Source organism: Pelodiscus sinensis, chromosome 1 (assembly GCF_049634645.1).
Source record: "Pelodiscus sinensis isolate JC-2024 chromosome 1, ASM4963464v1, whole genome shotgun sequence".
Classification (NCBI taxonomy): Eukaryota; Metazoa; Chordata; order Testudines; family Trionychidae; genus Pelodiscus; species Pelodiscus sinensis.
The window spans coordinates 131,259,707-131,281,645 of record NC_134711.1 but is presented as its reverse complement, the minus strand read 5'-3'; the positions used below and the strand labels follow the sequence as shown (position 1 = coordinate 131,281,645).

Below are 21,939 nucleotides of genomic sequence, written 5' to 3'. Positions count from 1 at the left end.
TAACTGTGATGATGATGTTTAGTACAGCAGTTGCAAATGACCATATAAGAATAGAGCCCTATTGTGGTAGGCACTAGGCATGTAATAGTATACTCAATTAACCGATTAACCGATAAGCAAAAGCTTATAGGTTAATGCTGTAGACCACACATATTTTTTAGCAGGCTGGCCAGCAGCTCAGCTCAGTTCTGGCTTGCACTGGGTCCAGAACCTACTCCTGCTGCAGCTCTGCATTTAAAGTGTATTAGGAGGCAGGCAGGCAGCCTGGCTCTATTCCAGCTCATGCCAGGTCCAGGAGCTCAGACCTGCCTTAGACAGGAGCTGCTGCCACCCCATACTGGTGCCTCTATAGCAGAGGCAGCAGCACAGGGCAACAGGCATCCAGCCCTCAAGGGGAGCTATTTTTTAAACTGGCTCCCCACATAGACCAGCTCCCACCTGACACTCTGCACTGCTGCCTCTGATACAGTGGCTGCCAGCCCCGTCCCCGGGGACTATAGAATAGTCAACTAATCGAGGTTACTCAACTATTCAATTAAGGGATATTTAACATCCCTACTAGGCACGGTACAAACACAGAATAGTGGTGCCAAAATCTAGTTATTGTAAAAGCTCCCGAGCCTCATTTCCAAAGATCAGACTCTCCCAGACCTTGTCTCCTCCAACATTCCACCCCCCCCTTCCAGCCATGTCATCCTCAGTGTCCCTCCAATTCCTTTTCCCATGACCTCGCCTTATGCCCACCACCTATGGGATGGTCTCCTTACCCAATCTGCCAACCCATCATTCCCTCTTCATTTCATCCTTCCTAAGTCCCCATGCTTTCTTCAGCTCCCAAAGCAGTGAGCTCTTAATCAAAAATTGTTTTAAAAAAGACACCTTTGTAAATGCCCACTCTGGGTTTTCCCAAAATTGTCTGGTCTCACATAGGTCTAGCTTTTTAAGAGGCAGGAACTGTCAAAAATCTGGGACAATACAGTGCAGAGCATATGCAACAAACATAAATCAAGATAATTTTCTCTTGTGAGAGTCTGTGAGTGCAGGTTGAGAATTTTCTCTTTAAATGAATTTGACAGAAAATGTTTAAATTTTTGGCAGGACAGAAATTACAATTTTTGCTCAGCTCTCATAGCTAAACTGTAAATATTACTGACTCAGGTGGCACGGGTAAATGTGGTTCTTTGATTCAATTTACTACACACCTTGAGGTGATAAGAGTGAACTGCTACTGATGATTCCTGTAACCAGGCTAAAATCCGGTTTAGGAAGGATCTGTGTGCTCCAAGCCATTAACATGGTCACAGATCATAATTAAGAACAGTTAGTCAAATGCACACATACTGCAAACTGTAAGCAGTGTAGGAGCAAGCAAGATCATTGAGCACAGTTACAAGACAAACTTTCCTTGGACACCAAACAATATCAGAGGGGAGACATTATGTTTTCTTCTGCCTTAACAATTGCTTGGAAATGAATTTAATCATAAGAAAGTGTCTGAATTAACCTCAGCCTGTGATCTCATTTACTTATCCAACCCTAGAGTCAGCTGATAGGTCATCATCACACTGAAATGGTACTTCATTTTCTAGGTAACTGAGATCATCCTTTTCCCCCATATAGTGATAAAAGCAGATGAAGAGAAGCTGGGCAGAGAGCCAGTTTTAGAAGCAGTCATCAGAGGTCTGGGTTTTATGACATGATGCAGTGTTGCATCCTCTTGTCCTGCAGCACAGGGAAGAGAATGGACACCAGGGAATCCATATATCTGAAGGGAGTTCAAGTCCCCAGCAGGGCTGTATCTATCCAAGCAAAAGCGTGCGCAGGTAGAGCGAGCATACTGCTGGTGCTTCCCATCTAGCTTTTCTAGCACTATGGTGAACGTATTTTCTGCATCTGGAGAACCCATCCAGATGCACAAGACAGGTCAAGATAGGGATTTGTGGGGAAATCTTCCATGAAACACTGCAAGATGCAGGAAATTACCCAATTTAAAGTCATGTCAAGACAGAGATTTTATGCAAAAATATACAAAGCAGGTATATGTGCAAGGAGATGGAGAGGGGACGGGATTGTCTCTCTGGAGAGGCAAGGGATAGCTAGCAATAGGACCGACCTTCATTTGGAGGAGAGGAGACAGAGGGTTGTCTTCTCCCCACATCAGTTGCTAGGGTTGCCAGATGGTTTAGCAAAAAATACTGAACTTCACCTCCCCTCCAAAAAAACAACAACGGGAAAAAATTCTGTCAAGGAAAAAAAAGGGGGGAGACCAAAGTTGTTAAGCAAAAAAATATATATATATTTTAAAGGAGGCTCCCCCTTTAAGATGGATGCCATTTTTAAAACCCCGCAGCTCCATCCCGTAAGAACAGGGAAGCCGGGGGTAGCCGCCAGGGGGAGGTTGTGGGGAGGCGCAGGAGCGGCTTCACAAGCCGCACTTTTGGGGGGCAGGTGCCGTGGGTTGGCCACAGCTGGTGTAGAGGGAGGCATCATGTGGCCAGCTCCCGGGTCTCTGCTGGTCATGTGGGCCAGAGTAGCGTGTGCTCCGCTCCTACCCCAGCCCAGTGCTCCCCTAGCATGGCACCTGGCAAGTGACCCTTCCTGCCCCCGCTTCACTATGCCTCTGCCACGCTCCTCACTCTCCCGCCCAATGCGGCAGGGGAAAACTGTCCCCTCCAGGCTTCCGTCCCAGGGAAACAGGAAATATTGGACAATTCACATGTCTGGTATTTCCTGGGTTTTTTTACCAGAGCCCGCAAATACTGGACTGTCCGGGTGAATACCGGACACCTGGCAACCCTATGACAGTTGCTGTTTCACACACTGGCAGGAAAGGTTAGGCCCTCTCGTTTCAGCTTCTCCTGTGGGGGCAGTGCTCCCCTCGCTAGCCAGAGCAGGAGAGATATGGAAAGCAGAAGGAACTCTCCTCCCCAGCTTCTCTTTCTAGCCCTCGAGCCAAACAGATTCCGGGTCAGACTCTTCATCTTGTCATGAGTAATCTGTCGCTAGGCAACTTTTTTTTTCAAACCTGTTTTCAGGGCTCCACTTTTTGTCATACTTAGCGCCAAGCCCTTATTGAAGTCAATGCAAGAGCTACAGTTTCGCCTCTGGATCAGGCCCATAACGTTGCTCAACTTTCAAAGAGTTTGTTAAATTAAATTGTGAGGCATCTCTACAGACACGTGGTTTGGAACAGCAACTTGTGGGGGAAGAAAGGACAAGAAGAACTCCAGATGTAGATGGGGGGAGAGCAATAAAATGAACCAAAGCTATTGTTTTCCTCTGTTGCCAGCTGACTCCCTCAGATCCAAAGGGGCTGAGAGACGGGGGAGATTTGCATTCCTGAAGCTGAAGCTAGCAAACAAAGGAATCTGTTTCTTGATTGAAAGGATCAGAATTCTTCATCAAGCCCTCACTTTAGCAGGACATCTATTAATAGTACAACGTTTATTCATAGCTCTGAATAAATTAAGCCAATGTTTGTTAAATGCTGTGGGCTTGGGAATTCACAGAATGGGAGAGTTCATTTCACTGGCCAGTAAAGCAAATGTTATCTTGCAAAGCTACAATATTTAATGTGATTTATATATAAGCAGCTGTAAATTCTAAAGCTTCAGAGGGGTAGCCAAATTAGTCTGTAACAGGAAAAACTTAAAAAACAATAACAACTAGACTAATTGTTGTTTTTTAAGTTTTTCCTGTTACAGACTCACTCTGCTATCCCTCTGAAACTTATCTACTCCCTGTCTTTTTTTCTTCCCCCCTTCCATTTTTTTTCTTTCTCCCCCCACCTTCTTCCTTCCCTTATTTATTCATAGATCTGGACTTCCAACACCCCAGTCATCTTAAGAAGTGGATTATGCCCATGAAAGAGGAGGTTACTCACCTTCCAATAACTGATGTTCTTCGAGATGAGCGTCCCTAGGGGTGTTCCACATTAGGTGTTGAGCGTCCCAGTGCCTCTCGATGGAGTTTTTCCTAGCAGTGCTCTGGGGCCGCGCATGTGCGGTGCACAGCACGTGCGGGCCTCCCTGGTGCCATCATGCATGCGTGGCTCCCCTTCCCTACAGTTCCTTCTCTATCTGGAAGCCGGTGAGGATGTCTGATGTCTTGATATTAAGATTTTCCGAAGTAGAGAGGAGGAAGGGACAGTATTGGAGCACCCCGAGGGACGCTCATCTCGAAGAATATCAGTTACTGGAAGGCGAGTAAGCTCTTCTTCTTCGAGAGGTGTCTCTGGGGGTGCTCCACATTAGGCTGGCTACAAAGCAGCACATTGTATGGAGGTAGGGACTTCGGATCAGGTAAGTAAGCCCTTTGTATCACAGCTTTTGCTAATCTAGTAGGCATGTAGAAATGCAGCCAGAAATCAAATGTGACCATCGTTGTGACGTTATGCTATTTTGGTTGCTGTGATCTGCAATGGAGATGGAAATTTGCGAAGACAACCTGAAAAGATGGCTGAATTGATATAGAGGGAAAGTGTCCTTCTGACATCTAGTGTGTGCATCTGATCTTCAAAGGCATTAACATGAGGTTTTTGAAAAGAAACAAGCAAATAAGTAAATAAATAAAAATAACGGTAAGAGTATCGTCTGGTTGAGGTGCAAAGTGGAGAGCACCTTTAGTAAGAATTTTGAGTGTAGCCACATAGAGAGTTTGTCAAACAAAAAAAGTACTAAAAGGTCACTAGGCATGAGCGCCGCCATCTCACTGTTAATGGCATGTGTGGATCCCATGGTTGTGTAGGTTCACAATGTTTGGGTATACAGACTTTAGACCTTTTAGAAGTTGTTTGGTTATGGGATGTGCAAAGACTATGGTGTCGTCTAAGATGTAGTAAGTATTCTAACTAGGTGGGAGTGGAGCATATTGCTGTGTATATTAGGCGAGGTCACCCAGTGGGTGAAACGGGTTCCCTTTGTTAATATATATGTTGATTTTTTTTTGAAGGAGCTCTGCTTTATAATAAGATGTATCCACCTGTTTGGAGCACTGAAGTTCTGTGCCCATGAACCAGTGAGGTACAACATCTTGAGGTGAAATCTCTGGAATTGAAGGTGAAGAGACATGGTTTCTGGTTGGTATAAGATGTTTGGATTGCATGGGAGCGTGATTAGGTGGTATTGCGCCATCCTGTGCAGGATGGGGGACCAAGGGTGGTGAGGCAAGCTGGGGGCCATGGCAATGAGTTTTACTTTGCTGCTCAGTGTCTTTATTGGGCCTCTGTTAAAGAGGGGAAATGGGGGAGTGCATACGCAGGGGTGCAGTCCATATTGACGTGAGAGCATCTGTGAGTGAGTGCTCATTCCATGAGGTGTACAGCTAGTTCGGAATAGAAGCCTAATCCGAACTAGCTAGTCCGTGCCGCGTGTAGCCGCGCGGCACGGGGTCCGACCTAGCCGGCATTTAAAAATGGCGCCGGCCGGCTTCATGCAAATGAAGCCCGGGAAATTCAAATCCCGGGCTTCATTTGAAACTCCGTATGACTACATTACCCCCCCTAGTTTGAATTAGGGGATGTGACAGGGCGCCAGCCCTGCACTGGCCCTTTAACACCAGGACTCCGGCCGGGAGCCAGGGCTAGCAGAAAGGAGACCAGCGGGAGCTAGTTAGGACTAGAGAGAGCCCAGCTGGCAAAGATCCAGGACTGCACGAGTGGCTGGTAGAAGCCAGCTGAACCCATTAGGGCGAGTATGAGCACAGCTGGCACGTATATATAGAGAAGCCCAGGTTGCTCAAGGGGGAGGAGAGAGAGGCTAGTGAGGGGCTGAATGTGGTGGAAGCAGGAGCTCCCAGGAGGGAGACCTGCTGGGGATAGCCAGCAAGGGCTGGGAGAAGGCCAGCTATGGCTACCCTGACTAGGGGACGGAGGCAAGGCCCGGGCTTGGAGGCAGATCACAGCCTGGTGTAGGTAAGCGGGCCGTGGAGATAATCCCAAATGCCTATGATGAGCATCCCATACAGACACTAACTTGCCCTGCAAGGGGCTAGATGAGGACAGTCAGGGGGCACTGAGGCACAGTGGGGTGTGGACCCCAGACAGAACCCCTGACAGGGGGGGTAGTGTAGACATACCCTTAGAGCTTTAGTTCCATAGGTAAGAAAGATTCCCACCTACTAAGAAGCCAAAATAAACTCCCCAGAGATTTAAACTCAGGCCACATCCCAGGTGATCTCCCTAATCCCTGGGCTAACAACTGTTCAGGGAGGTCTCCTCTGCACACCTGTCCTACAAAATATATCTTGGCTGGAACCATTGTATTTTTTGACAAATGTGTGTCCTATTCGTGAATTGTTTCACCTTGATCAAGAGAGCATTTTTGCTGAATACATTATTGGTCTGAAAATCATCCAGCTTTAGTTTTAGCTTCTTTTAACAAAGTCTAGCAGCTTGGAAAAAGAGGAAAGCCAGCACCACTTGACTGGCCGACTGTCCAGAGCGGCTGTGCAGGCCATTAGAGGCTCTTGGACTGTCATTTATTGAAAACCCTTCCTTTAGTGGCTAGAGTTATTGCTGTTTGCATTTTGCATCTCCCACAGCTTTAAAAAAAAAGTCAGAGTAGGAATTTGCATGTGTATTTCTAATCTGTTTTAGCCTCAGGAGCACTAACCCAATGCTCCTGCAATGACTGAGCTACTAGTAGCTCCAGGGGGTCTTTTCTATAAAGGAAACTGCCCCCATTGGTATTTAAAAAAACTACACAAATATTTCCATTGGTTTTGTAAAACTTTATACAACCAAAGTTAAGTTATGTCCCATCATCTCCACAGTATCTGAGCGCTTCATTATTTTTAGTGAATCTATCCTGCTGTGAAGTAGCAAAGTGCTATGACTCCCATTTTACAGGGAGGAACTAAGCCACAGAGGGTAGTGCTATGCAGCAACTAGACACCCCCAGATGGCCCACATCAGCCAATTTGGGCTTGCAAGGCTGTAGGGTTTCCAGATGGTTTAACAAAAAATACCGACATCCCCCTTCCCCCAAAAAAACACTGGGAAAAAATTCTGTTGAGAAAATAAAAGGGGGGAGACCAAAGTTGTTAAGCAAAAAAAAAAGGGTGGGGCACTGCGCCTTTAAATGGCCCCACGGTCCTCCCTCCCCTGCCCTCGCGAGATGCGGCAGGGGAAAATTGTCCCCACCGGGCTTCCATCCGAGGCAAACAGGAAATACCAGATGTTTCACATGTCAGGTATTTTCTGATGTTTTTTAACCAGACAGGAGATCCGAATACCAAACTGTCCGGGTGAAAACCAGACACCTGGCAACCCTACAAGGCTGGGACTGTTTGATCTGCAGCATAGACATCCTGGCTTTGGCTAGAATGCAAGGTCTAGGGCCCTCCCACCTCACAGGGTCCTAAAGCCTTTGCTCCTGCCTGAGCCCAGAAGTCTATACAGACATGAAACAGCCCTGCATCCCAAGCCCTGAGAGCTTAAGGTGGCTGCCTGGGACAGCTGTAGGTGGCTATTTGCTGCGTACATATACCCAGAGACATGAAGTAAAAATTGTGGGAGAGTAAATCTCTGGGTAAGCCCCTGACCATTGAAATATTCTTCTTAAGCCAGGTCTACACTATACACTTACTTCAGTAAAAGTACATCACGCCGGGGTGATATAGCTTTACCACCCTCAATCCTCCCCATATTCACATGGCATCAGAAGAGCATCTCCCACCAACACAGCAACCAGCTGTTGGGAAGATGGGGTAACTAACCCTTTGTAGCATAGCCAAGCCCTTAGACAAAAGCCTGAGCGAGTATGTAGCTCCATCCACATAAAGAGTGGCTATTAGGGCAATCACATATGGAGCTAAGCACCTGAAACCACCCTTGAAGTTAATGGGAGATGAAGATAATCCAGACTTTGCAGAATTTGTGACCTAACCAAGAGGGTCCCCTGGAATAAAACTATTACCAGCTTCAATGGGAGCACACTGTACATTGGTATAGCACTCACCTTGTCAGCAAATTCGGATGAAATATTGCAGGTGTTGCTTGGAGCAGGGACTCTTTTACATCGCTTATCTTCACTGTGCAATGCCCAGGAATTAGCAAAATCATAGCTGTTTTTGACCAGGGTCCCTGGGAATCATGAAAAAGGGGAGGAGATGGGTGTTTAGGGGCTTGAGTAACACAAGAACAGCACAGACTTTGTGAATTTGAGATGCTCATGAACTGTGTTTTTGATCAAATCTATGATGTTAAAGCATTCCCTTTCCAAGTAACCTATTGTTTACGGAAAACTACCCAGAGCAACCAGGGCTGAATCCAGCATGGAGTCCTTCTGGATTAGAATCGCCTCCCCATCTAACAAACAGACAAGGCAGATAAGTGCTAATGGCTGCAGTTCCCATCATTGTTCTACAGGAAGAGATTAATTATTTAACTACATTCTAGAATGTTATTTGCTGGTCAGATAAACTCTGCTTGGTGCCTAAGTGCGCTGGGGTGTTTTTTCTGGGTTGTTGTTTTTTAATACAAATAATAAAAAAACAGAGATTGAAACAAAATAATTAAATCACCGTCCACTCTTCTGAGATTGAAACATTCCTGACAGCAGCTCAATTTTTCCCCATCTGCAACTTTTTTTTTTAAGCTTTCACATCCTATAATTCTTTTGGGTCGTTGCCCTTAGAAGGGTTACTGCATTTATTGGACCTGATTCTCACTGCTATGTGGTATCATGAGCAGGTAAGTCCGCCTGTGTGAAAACATTATTGTTTTGATTTGACAGAATGTGACACCCACTTTGCATTAGCATGATTGCACAGGGCTGTGGGGAGTTAGATCCAGCTAGTTACTAGGAAGAGGAAGCTACATCCCCTCTCTTTCCATTCCCTCTTGTTGAAGAAGGGATTTATTTCATGCCTTCATCATTCTTTGCTTCTCCATCTTCCAGACATGAGGGGAACCCATCTTTCTCTCCAGATAGTGTTGCCAGCTCTTGACTACTGTTGTGATGTTTGATGTTTTCTTAAGGTCCAACTCTTAGGCTACGTCTACATTGCACATTCTTGCACAAGAAGATATGCAAATGAGGCGCGGTGATATCTAATGAGCCACCATTTTCGTGCAAGGGGCTTTTGCACAAGAAGGAGCAGTCTACATTGCTCCTTCTTGCACAAAAACCCCCTCTTGTGCAGAAGCTGTTCTGCCGCTTAATGGCTCTTGTGCAAGGGGGGTTTTTTTGCACGAGAAGGAGCAGTGTAGACTGCTCCTTCTTGCTCAAAAGCCCCTTGTGCAAAATGGTGACTCATTAGATATGCAAATAAGGCATGGTGATGACTCATTTCCATATCTTCTTGCGCAAGAATGCACAATGTAGCCGTAGCCTTAGGGTCAGGTAAAGCTGTGAGAACTTCAATCATTTCTTTAAGTCAGGTTAAAAACCACATGAGTGAAGAAAACAAGCTTGAAAATGTGATCCCAACAATTATTATTTAATGTCTCATGATTTTTAATGCAATGATTCTTCAGGCCTTTCACACATTTTGAATGTTTGTGCCCAGCAACACTTACTAGTGGACTGGCAGGAGGGGTGTCTCGGGAAGTCACTTTCCTATTCTGTACTGGGCAAATACATGCTTCTCTGTGTTTTGGGGACCAGCGCACTGCTGAGTCACATTAAGCAACATATGTCCAGTATGCCCCACTGGGAATGGCAAGCAGCGAAGGCTGAGAGGAAAGGGGATTGCTCTCTGTAAATATGTCAGAGTAGGTATACACCAGGAAGGGAGAAGAGCTGTTCAAATCCAACAAAAACGTTAATAAAAAAGCAAATGGATATAAGCTGGTCATGAATCAATCAGGCTGAAAATTAGAAGTTTTCTAGTCTCAGAGGAGTGAGGGTTTGGAACAGTGGGCGCAAAGTGAATTAGCTTTGATGGGACAGAGCTGTCCATGAGGATGGGAATGAGTTCATTGGGGATGCATTTCAGTCCTATGTCTTACATGCCTAAGTCTCATGCTCTGGCCAGGAACATTCAGGGGTGAGGAAGGACATTTCCTCCCCTCACCAGGAAATTTTCTCTCTCAGCAGCATGGCTGCTGAGTCTCACCCACGTGTTCAGGATATAAATTATCACCCTTTTGGGGGTCAGGAAGGAATTTTTCACCAGATCAAAGTTGCATAGACAGTGAGGTTTTTTGGACTTTGTCAGCAGGTTTGCTTGCAGGGCAGCATGCAGGGCACTTGCTAGGATCATATGGGATCATCCCAACCAATCAGCTTCCTGCCATTGCAGGGCCCTCAGGATACATCAGTCCCACGCATTCTCTGCCTGTGGCACACAGATGTCTGGTCTCCTAAGGACTTTGGTCTAAACCAGGATGTTGGGCTCCGTACAGTGGTATCTGGATGGGCTTTGATGACCTGTGATGTGCATAAAGTCAGACTAGGAGATCTGGTGGTCTCTTCTGGCTTCAAACTCTATGACTCTAATCTCCCCTTCCCACAAGATCCAACTGTCAACCCAAATGGAGGTCTGTACATTCTTTGAAGCACAGATACAAACACTAAACAAACAAACAAACAAACAAATAAATAAATGTTCTGATTTTACGTGACGAATGGGAAAAGAGCAAGGAAAAAAGTCAACAGATCAACCCAACCTTGAACCACACTACTGTACATTTTCACATGCGCACACACACACACACGCAGGTGATATTAGAGAAAAGACTTTGCTTTCAGCTGCTCATTAAATATTATTCAAACAGTCCCCACAAGTTCCAAATATTTTGCTTATGCTGATTATTAATTACATATTCCCAGGAGCATCTAGAGTCCCAACTGAGACTGAGGTCCCAACTCCAAAACACTGAGGGCATGTCTACAACGCAATTAAACACACCTAGCTTGGGCTAAGGGGCTGTTTAATTGCAGTGCAGATACTTGGGTTCAGGCTAGATCCTTGGCTTTAGGACCCTGCAAGATGGGAGGGTCCCACAACTCAGTCTCCAGCCCAATCCCTGAAGCCTACATAGCAATGAAAGAGCCCTAGCCCCACAAGCACAGGCACTAGCTCCATGGGTGCTTCAGGGCTGGAGCATCCATGGAAAATATTAATGAGTGCTTAGCACTCACCAGCAGTCAGCTCCCTCCTCCCCTCAGTGCCTCATGCCCATTTGCAGTTCTGCAGATCAACTCCTCCTTCCCAGAGTCTCCTGCCTGCCACAAGAAGAGGGACAGAGCACACTCAAGAGCAGTGGAACTGGGCAGGAAGAGGTAGGTTAGGAGTGGAGCAGGGACAGGAAGAGGTGGGTGGGGACTTGGAGAAAGGGGGCAAGTGGAGGCAGGGTCAGAGTCAGAGCAATGAGGATTATTAGGGTTGCCAGATACGTTCACAAAAAATCCTAAACATGGCAGGGAAAAAAATTGGTTGAGCAAAAAAAAAAAAAGTCGCACTCCCCACTCCCGCCAGTAGGTGGAAAATGTCCCCGCCGGCCTTCTGTCCAAGAAAAACAGAAAATTTTCTGGTTTTTTTGTTGGTTTTTTTTTTTTTTTGCCAGACAGAAGACGCAATTACTGGGCAAAAACCGGACACCTGGCAACCCTAGGGGTTATAGATAAGCACCACTGAGGCCTGGAGGAAGCCAGAGCCCGTGCCTGTGAGCCCAAGTTGGCTGGCTATGGATGTGTAATTACAGTATAGACAGACCCATTGTGAAATGCACTCCTTGCCCTTGAAAAGTTTATTGTATACATAGACAAAGACTTGGAAGGGAATCAAAGGCACCATGAGCTCAAGCATAAACTTGGGAGAGTCACAGCTGGGATCAGAACCATCCCCTAGTCATTAACATGCTTCTTTAGCACAGCATGTTAAAAGGTGTAACAAGACATGGAGAATACATGCAACTCTGGTGTCCAGATGTTAAGTGCAAGACATGCATGATTTCATTATAAACAATACAGAATAACCAGTTAAGAGGCCGTGAACAGACACAAAGGAAAATTAATTCAAGCAGCAGCCATAAATTTCTCTCACTCAAATGTCATACAATCTTTTCCTCATCAGCGCTAATCTCAAGCAGTCACTGTGAAGGCTAGAGCTGTGCATAGCCAATTGAGCTCTCCAGACAGTCCCTACCTAATTGGCATCACAGCCATCTGGGGGGGGGAGTCTGGCTTAACAAAATCCAACCCTCCATTTCAAACCCTTTCAGCCATCCTCATTTAGAGAAACAGGTATTTTTGTCTGTCTTGTAGCAGCACAGCAATGTGCAAGGGTAGCTGGCAGCACCAGCCAGTATGATGTAATTTACCAATACAAAGGTGCAGGCCTGGCCCCAAAGCGCACAGTGTGTGTAGACAAGTTGCATATGCTGGACAAAAGGGGGAAAGGAATAAAAGCAACAAGGAACACAGAACTCATAAACAAGTTGCCTCGCACTAATAGCTCATAATCCTCTTGGGACTCATGATGGAAACAGGTCTTAAGGAGGAAGCTGATGGAAGACTGAACAGAGACACTACAGAGCAGAGTCCGGACAGCATGGACAAACTGCTGCATCCACACAGAATCCCACCAAGGAGGCTCCAGGCAGGTGAACGGCTGCTCCTCTTTGCATCAAGTGAAGGTTGGGAGCCTGTCCAGGTAAAACAGCTTGCAAAACACCGCTCACCAAATCAGAGGCTATGGATGATTAGTGAGGGAGAATTATAGAAATGTAGGACTGTGGGGGACATTGAGAGGTCATCTAGTCCAGCCCCCTTACCCTGAGGCAGGATTAAGTATACCAACCAACCCTGACAGATGCCTGAACATGTAAAGCAGGTATCTAAACATTTGAAACTGAGTTAGTTTTCCAGTAGGAAAAAGGTAATGGATGTGAGAAGGAAAGAACAGCAGAGGAGTCAGATTCTCCACTGCCTTCTATAGTATGCTATTTATATTCTATGGCAATTTGCACAGCTATGACAACAGCAGGTGCAAGGCAATTGGGCAACCCAGACTGTTTGCCTCAGGTGTGACCCAGATCAAGGTACTGGATGCAATAACAGGCTAATCTAGCTCAAAGTAATGAAACATGAGTAGCTGTCAAAATAGCCCTTACACAAGGCTCTTCTTTGCCCTGGCGTGGCTCATCCATTAACTTCCAACACTCACATGGATGCTTGTATCTGTTTTATCTTCTAAAATATTTGAAACTGGGCCAGTCCCATTTTTATGTTCAAAAATTTCCTTTGGAAAAAACAACAGAGATTTTCAAAAGGTACAAAAGGTCATCCAGCTCCCATTGAGCACCAACAGAGGTGTGTGTGAGGTAAGCTCATTGTATGGCCAATCTGGTACATTGGAGGTGATAGGTAATGACAAACCATCCTCCCCTTTGCATCAATATCCATGAGCTAGATGATTCTCAGATACTTCACATACTTTGTAAGGAATACAAAAAATGGAGTGACAGAACTATCCCTGCTATGTACAGAATGCTCCATCCTAAGATAAGCACGGCAATCTAAGGGTGCATCTACACAGCACCCTAAACTGGAAATAAGATACTTAATTTGCACTACATAGATTGCATATCTTATTTTGAATCTATTTCAAAATAGCTTATTTTGACATTTGGTGCATCTACACAGTGCCAAATTTTGAAAAAATGGGCTATTTCAAGGCATTCCTTACCCTCATGAAACGAGGATTACTGGGATGCCAAAATGGCATACCCGTTATTTTGAAAAATACTTCGAAATACCAGGCAGCTTGTGCAGTGTAAACGTGCCCTAAGATTGCCATGTTAGCCACCTAAAACTCACTGTTATTCTACTACACTCTCTTTGGGGATGAAGAGAGTATAGGAGAGGGGACACTGCTGGGGGAAGTGGAAATAAAATATAAAATTAAAGGAGAACAAGGAAGCGAAAGAAAACATGGAATTTCTTGTGCACATAGATAAGATGATTATCTGGACCTTTAGGGATAGTTTCCTACTCTTAACCTATCTGTAGGACACCATTATCTGCTCGTTTGTACAGAATTCTTTTCAGTTTGGCAGCCTATCGTTTAGTTCTTCTTTTAAAAGATATCTTGGTGGAACCAAGTAGTTTTCATACATTTAATGAGGTACTGCAAATCGGATTTCAGCCAGTACTGAAGTTTCATCAATTCCTGGCACATTCTCTAATACTTAAAGGTTTTTCAAGCCACTCTTCCCTGTTCTAATGCAATCTCATTGCCTTTGGCAGACACTTGGCCATTCAGAAAAACTGCCAAGACACTGGGAGAACAATTTTCAGTTAACAGTGCATCAAAATCCCACATCCAGTGCCCTTTGTACGATACAAGTGGGATTTTCTAGCACTCAGTGGGGGTCTAACTCACCTCACATTGAAGGAGTAAGGAGCACTGAGGAACCTGGCACATGTGGCTCGCCTGAGGAAGTGGGTTTTGCCCTTGAAAGCTCAAGGTACTATAAATATTTTTGTTAGTCTTTAAGGCGCCACAAGACTACCCATCTTTTTTAAAGTTACAGACTAACACAGCTACCCCAAGACTCATTAAAGAAAATGGTAACACTTCCATTGACTTCAATTGAAATAGTTAAACCAACACCGAGTGACTTAAAAATTCCCACCCTCTGTGTGTGTGTGTGTGTGTGTGTAAGCATGGATGCTGTATAAATTATGGTCCGCGTGTCAGAAAATAGAACCCAGGGTCTCTTTCAGGGCTATTGTCGAAGCTGCTTATTAGATGTGCCAAGATTTACTTGTTATATCGCAAGGAGAGGGTCAGAACACACCTGTTTCCTGGAACCTCTGAAAATCAACCCAAACAATCTGGGTGACTTAGCAACTTCCACCTGGAACTAGTGCTCTTGCTCCAAGTGCAAACATCAACAGAACATTTTATGACCTTAGAACTCTTGCTATCAATGTTCAGCTTAACTGTCTGCGTATTTATTGCTAAGCTGCTGCTGACCTCATGTTTCTGTCTGCTATGGGAAAAAGAAATTGCCATGTTGTATGCAAGAAAGGCTTTTTGAGTTCTAGTTGCACAGCCCCTCATTTTAGAGGGTAGGGGCTAACTGCTATATGCGTGTCAGGCCCCTTTAGAATATTTAAAGGTGGGGACCCAAAATCACGAATCAGTTCTGAAAATTTAAGCAGGTTTTCCTTTCATTTCCCTTGCATATAAATTCAACAGGTAGGAGGGTATTAATAAGGTACAGGAGAGCTCAGCTCTGTTTCTGGCTGTGCTACAGACTTCCTGTGTGATCTTGGGCCTGTCACTTAACCTCTCTGTGGTTCATCTGTAAAATGACTCGATGCCTCACAGGGACTTCATGGAGATTTGCTTCACTGAAGTTTGGAATGAACTTTGAAATCCTTTGTAAAAACAAAGTTGTGTTATTGTTCAAATGTATCCCTGCTGCATCTGAACATCTGATAAAACAATATTGTTAACCTCTCAACACTGCTTGAAGCATTAGCTGTCATTCACCATTGCTGTAACTTTCTAATTCACCTTATACTTATGAGGCAATGGCATGAGACAGCCCACATCTTGGGAGCTTAAGGGCTGCAGAGTGTGGCCTGTCAATTTTCAGACTCCAGATTGAAGCAGACTCCAAATAATAGGCCCTTGTCCAAAAAGTAGCCGAATGTGGTGTTTTATTACTAATGCGTTCATTATCTGGGGAGTGATTCCCAGATGCATGTTTCCTATTGCTGTCCATATTCAGTGCCAGGAACAAGAGTTCATGTCAGATAAATACTTCTGTACAAAGTCACCCTCTTGAAAGAGAGGGGCTAATAGGCCTGGCTTGGATGAAGTAAAATAAGCTTTTTCACACAGCACTGCAAATGGCAACGCTTAGTCCTCTCCTACAGCATCCACCAAGTATCACTGCACGATTGCCCCATCGTTCAAGCTCTAGCCTAGATCTGAGGAGAGACATAATCAAATTGCCTCTTCTACCTCAGAATTACTGCATGATCTTGCATAAATCAGTTCGACTTCCCTGTGCCTCAGTTCCCTATCTACAAAATGGGGACAGTGCTTCCCTATCTCACAGCACTGTTGTGAGGATAAAAATTCACTGGTACTTGTCAGGTGTACAGCTGCTGTAGCTAGAGGGACCAGTGTAAGGACCTCAACAGATGGCTGTGCTGGGGGAAAGAGGTTTCCGGCTGCAGACTGATGACCTGGGCCTTCTCTGAGCAAAGAAACTAGCAGATTTTAGAAAGTGGCCAGAAGGAGACGAACATATTACATTTCATTTGCAAACCATGGCCGAATTTGAAAATGGCTCCATAATAGGAGCTAACTTACTGTAAGTATCAATGCACCCTTGCTCTTTAGTGAATAGAATCAGAACTGGGTACCTGTGCAGAATGGACCCTCTACTGCTGCCAACAGTTGGAGTTCCTCCTTTAGTTTCAGTAACATGAGTCTGTCCTTGCTGTTGCCAGTGTGACAAGTCTTGTGAATAGGGGGAAGTGAAAGATGTGATATCTTTAATTTACTAAGGCTTTTGATAATGTCTTGTATGACCTTCTCATTAAAAAAAACTAGGGAAATACCACCTAGCTGGAGCTACTACAGGTTGAACTTCTTAAATCCAGGACTCACTGGTCCAGCAACAGGCAGGGCGGCAGCAGGACCCAGCGAGCCCTGTTCCTGCAGAGCCCCATCCCAGTGCAGCAGCCAGGCAGCTGCAGAACACCATTCTGGGAAGCTCGGGCCAGGCATAGCAGTAGTGGTGCAGCCTCAGAGCCTAGTCTCCAGGAATCCCCAGGCAAGACAGAAGCAGGGCAGCCACAGAGCCCAGTCCTTGTCACTTCAGCCAGCTGACAGCAATGTGCCAGAGCCCAAACCCTGTAGCAGCAGGGCTGGAACCCAGTGGCAATGGAGCCAGAGCAGAGCCAGCCAGAGGGAGAGGCAGTGTCCTGGGAGACCGGTGGCAGGGGACCTCCCCTGATCCAGCAAATTCCCTCATTTGGGACTGGTCAGGTCTCAAGGGTGCCAGACTAGGGAGGTCCAACCTGTAGAAGATGGCTGCAATACTGATTGGAAAACCATCCCCAGAGATTAATCATCAGTGGTTTACAGTGAAGCTAGAAGGGAATATCAAGTGGAGTCCCACAGAACAGATGTTCTGTTCAACATCCTTATCAGTGATTTAGATAATGGCTAAGAGAGCACATTTACAAAGTCAGTGGATGATGCCAAACTGAAAGTGGACAAACTAGATAAACTAGATTAACAGGGTGACATTCAGTAAGGGGAAATCCAAAGTACTCCTCTTAGTACAAGTGGGACAATCAATTGCATGCATGCAAAATGGGAAATGACTGCTGAGGAAGAAGTACTACAGAAAGAGATCTGGGGGTAATAGAGGATCACAAGCTAAATATGGGTATGTCTACACTAGCTCGTTAGTTCGAGCTAGGTAGGCAAATGAGGGCAACCGGAGTTGCAAATGAAGCCCGGGATTTAAATATCCCGGGCTTCATTTGCATGTTCCCAGGCGTCACCATTTTAAAATCCCGCTTAGTCCGAACTAACTGCCCGTGGCCACATGCGGCAGTTAAACGGTAATTAGAACTAACTCCTTATATTGAATTAACTGTTACTCCTCAGTTCGAATTAACTGTTACTCCTCATTCCACGAGTGGCATTTAAAAATGGCGACCAGACGGGAACATGCAAATAAAGCCCAGGATATTTAAATCCCAGGCTTCATTTGCAAGTTCAAACGCCTACATTAGCCTCCCTAGTTCGAACTAGGGGGCTAGTTTAGACATATCCTATGAGTCAACAGTGTAGCACAATTGCCAAAAAAAAAAGCAAACATCACTTTGGGATGTTAGCAGAAGTGTTGTTAGCAAGACATGAGAAGTAATTCCCCCATTTTACTCCACACTGGAATTTCGTGTCCAGTTCTGGGCAAGACTCTTCAGGAAAGAGGTAGACAAACTGGAGAAAGTCCAAAGGAGAGCAACAAAAATCATTCAGGTTTATAACCCATGAGGGAAGATTGAAAACTGTTATCATATCCCTCTTCAGCTTCTCTAGACTAAACAACCCCATTTTTTCCACAGACATAAAAGGTTGCTACAAGAACAAGGGAGGAAAAATGTGCTCAATCTTTGGGGATAGGACAAGAAATAAAGGGTTTAAATCGCAGCATGGACAATTTAGGTTGGACATTCAGAAAAATTTCCCAACTGTCAAGATAGTAAAGCACTGGACTAAATTGCTTAGGGAAATTATGAAATGTCATACTAGAGGTTTTTAAAGGGAAGATTAGGACCCTCTTAGGTTCTGGGGTAGGGACAAAAATGAAGGATCCAGTGTGCAAGACAGGCCTACCAGTAAGTGGGATAGTGATGGGAATACAGGGTCTGGGAGGGAGCTGGGATACAGAAGCAGGCTTGGAGTGGGGTGTCTGGCAAGCTGGAGGGAGAAGGAGCAAGGGGGGATGCAGTGTGTGGCCAGGAGGCAGGGGACAGGAACTAGGGAAGGTATAAGAACAAGCTGGGGGTATAGGGTCTTGGCAGGGGAGGGAGGGAGTGAGGATGATTGGGATGTGGGGGTCTGTGCATGGGGGGGGACACATACCTGACTTTGCACCCCCTGGCAGTGGGAAAAGCCTCACACGTCACTGTGCTGCCATTCCCCCAGCGGCATGGGGAGTGGAAGGGAGCTAACCCCCCCCCCACACACACACACACACTGTGTAATGAGCCCACACAGCCGTCCCAGCTCTGGCTTCCCACTCAGAGGCCATCCGGTGGGAGGTGAAGAAAGCCCTGACCTTCCCCGCCAGACTCAGCTCACGGCAGAGAGCAGCAGAGTGGGTGGCTTCATGTGCTGCTGCTCCCCCAACAAGCTGGGGGGGGGGAGAGAGCAGCAGTGCATGGAGCACACCTGCCAAGCCCAAGTGTGCCCTGCGTTGCAATGGCCCCTCCCGGGGCTGAAGTGGCAGCTCCAAGGCGCTGAGGTCTGGGATCAGCTCCACCAGGTTTTACCTCAGACCCAGCTGCCATGCCACCCCCAGAAGTGGCAGCCGCTGCCTGGAGATGGAGGAGGTGACAGCACAGCCAGACCAGGGTGCAATCCCACTGGGGGAGGGAGGGAGCCATGTTGTGTGCAGTGGTGGGGCAGCCACAGTGGGTTCACCAGGACTCGAAAAATGATCTGGACTCTGTAAACTGCACACCGCCTCAGGAAAGTGCCCAGAGCGCCTATGTTCTTTGGAGGAGGGGGGCGACAGGAGGGAGGTAGGTAGAGGGCTAATGTTCTCCGCATGCCAGATCAGCGGGGGGGGGGGGGGGAAGGCTCACGTGCAAGTGAAAATCACCTTGCATGCACCGAAGGTTGCCAATGTGTGGTCTAGATAATACTTAGTCCTGCCATTACTACAGGGGACTGGATAAGAGCAGTGGCTCTCACCCATTCCAGATTTTACCACTTTCAGAAGACCCGCTGGATTAGAAGACCTCTCAGAGAATCTTCCAGTCCTGCACATCTATAATTCTGTGAAATGCCAGGTAGCCACAGTGTACAGCATAGTGGCACTTTGGGATGCCATGGGTTTGCTACACTACCTATCCCTCAAAGTTCATTGCAGAGTGAAAGTTGTAGATTTGAAGGGCACCAGGAATCCCAGTATGGTTATTTTGCCTGACTGTTCTTTCATACAGAACCAAAGGAAGGAGTCACAGTACAGAGAGACAAGGGAAAAGATAAATTCTTAATATATACTGTTTACTAAACTGAACATTCCTTTTTCCTCCATTCATATTTTTTTCTCCTTATTTACCATGATTGAGGGCATCCCTCCAGCACCTTAGTGATCTCCAGCTGGTAAAATAGCCTGCAGGGTCCTCAACAGCCAAAAGAAATTGCAGCAGGGGTCCAGATCAGGGACTAGACAGGCCAGGATAGAAGGGGTAGAAATGGCACCTTTGTTTCTTCTGGGTACTCTCTGGCTGCACTGTAAGAACTGGCCTGTGTTCACTAGTACCAGTTGTCCATTTCTCTTCCTCTGGACCCAACCCTAAACTGCTACTTTCTCTGAAGTCAGAGTTCAGTGTCTTTCAGAACCGGACAGCCTTTTTATACCTTTGTGCAACATCCTTTTCTCTGTTTCTATTATTTTAGTTAAAAAACTCAAGGGATCTTGCTTCAATCATCAACAAACATCCAAACCATAATTATTCCTATAGATGGCAATCAATGGGATTGGTCCCTGTCCAACAGCCAGTACATAGGCAAAAGCTTAACAGTAAACAACAGAGGCACTGAACCCAATAAGAATTTTGACTGCAAGATCAAGCCATATAAAGTGGCCATCCTGATCTCCGTGTCACTGTCTTACTGAGAGCTGAGTTGGGGATGATTCTTACACACTTCTAATATGGCTAAGAGACAGCAAGTAAAATTATGAAGATGGGAACAGACAGATGATATTTCTTATTTTAGTAGTGTCCATTCTGATGCTTTCTGGAGCAGCTTACATGAAAGATCTCTTGGCTCATGTTAAAAAGGCAGGTAGAGCTGCTAACTTATCCCACTGTACTGCAAGCTGTCTTCGACAGGAAGGCCCTTGAGCAGCCTGCTGCAGAATTAGAGGCTTCATGGTGTAACAGGGACACAGCAAGGGAGACTCCAGCAGCAGTCTATTGAAGGGTACCGGAAATTACTCCTCCACCCTTTGTATTCTTGCATCTCTTTTTATTTTTAATATATTTTTATTAAATATATATTTTTAATATATTTTTATTATTGTCATACCACCTTGCTGAGTCAGTATTTCTGTAAGGCTATGTCTAGACTACAGAGCTTTTCCGGGATACCCCCAGTATCCTGGAAAACCTCTGCTGAATCCAAGGACCACGTCCACTTTTTCGGAACAATTTCCAAAGAAGTGGACGCATTCTTTTGCCACCCCTGTAATCCTCATTCTGTGAGGAAGAAGGGATGTGCTGAAAGAGGAATTTTTTCCAAAATTTGGTGCCGTGTAAATGGGCCAAATGTCGGAAAAGCCTGTTTCGGAAGAAAAGTGGAAAAAGATATGTAAATTTAGGTTCACAATTTGCGTATCTTTTTCCAACTTTTCTTTGCAGTGTAGACCTAGCCTAAGTCTTGCTGTTTTTAGCAGGAAGATAAATTTTCAGACACTCTGGCTATGTATACAATGAAGCACTATTTCAAGATACCTGAGGTATCCCGAAATAGCTACCCCATGTCTTAACAGCAAGCCTGTTATTTTGAAAAATAATGGGCTCACTATTCCAACATCCCTGTGAACCTCATTCCATATGTAGAGAGTGCCAAATTACAAAACAAGCTATTTTGAAATAACATCGAAATAAGTTACACACTTTGCGTAGCTCAAATTGTGTAGCTTATTTCGACCTACGGTGCAGTGTAGATGCACCCTCTCAATCTACAGATCATGGAAGCAGCAGTGGTAGAAGATGACCTTGGATATTTTAGGGTTGCTAATTCATGGAGCTTGTCCCATTACTCTAAATCAAGGTAAATGAGAACATGGCTGCCTATCCTGAAATGGAACCTACTGATTGTGCTCTTACTTCTTCCACCTCTGTTTATTATCACTAGAAAAGGGCCTGACTCTAGACCCTAACATCCACAAACTGTGGTCTAGATTGGAATTCTGTGTGTTGGGCTTTTCACTGACTATTTCCATTGAATAAGACAGGAGCAGACATTTTTGGCACAACCCACTTAGGGTTTTCATTCACTGAAACCATGTCCCCTATTCTCCAAGCCAGCCTTATGGTATCTTTACTAGACATGTACCAAGTTCTTCTCTGCTATTTAGTTCAGCATTCTCTCCATTTTATAAAACTCTTCATTCAATGGCAACTCCTTCTTCCTCCACAGAGTAAATGGCTCAGAGTGAAAGCGAAGTAGGTTTCTCTGAAGCAAGTGTGGTTAACTGTCCCATGTGTTGGC

The 21,939-nt window shown here is 45.5% G+C and overlaps 1 protein-coding gene across 1 annotated transcript in view; it reads right to left on the bottom strand.

Annotated features, from left to right (window-relative positions):
- The window catches only part of VWF (von Willebrand factor), a 249,131-nt gene that overhangs the window by 214,297 nt on the left and 12,895 nt on the right, over positions 1–21,939 (bottom strand). Inside the window, exon 6 of the mRNA XM_006128153.4 lies at positions 7,959–8,083. Coding sequence (XP_006128215.2) covers positions 7,959–8,083 — 125 coding nt within the window. The remainder of the gene's footprint in view (positions 1–7,958; positions 8,084–21,939) is intronic.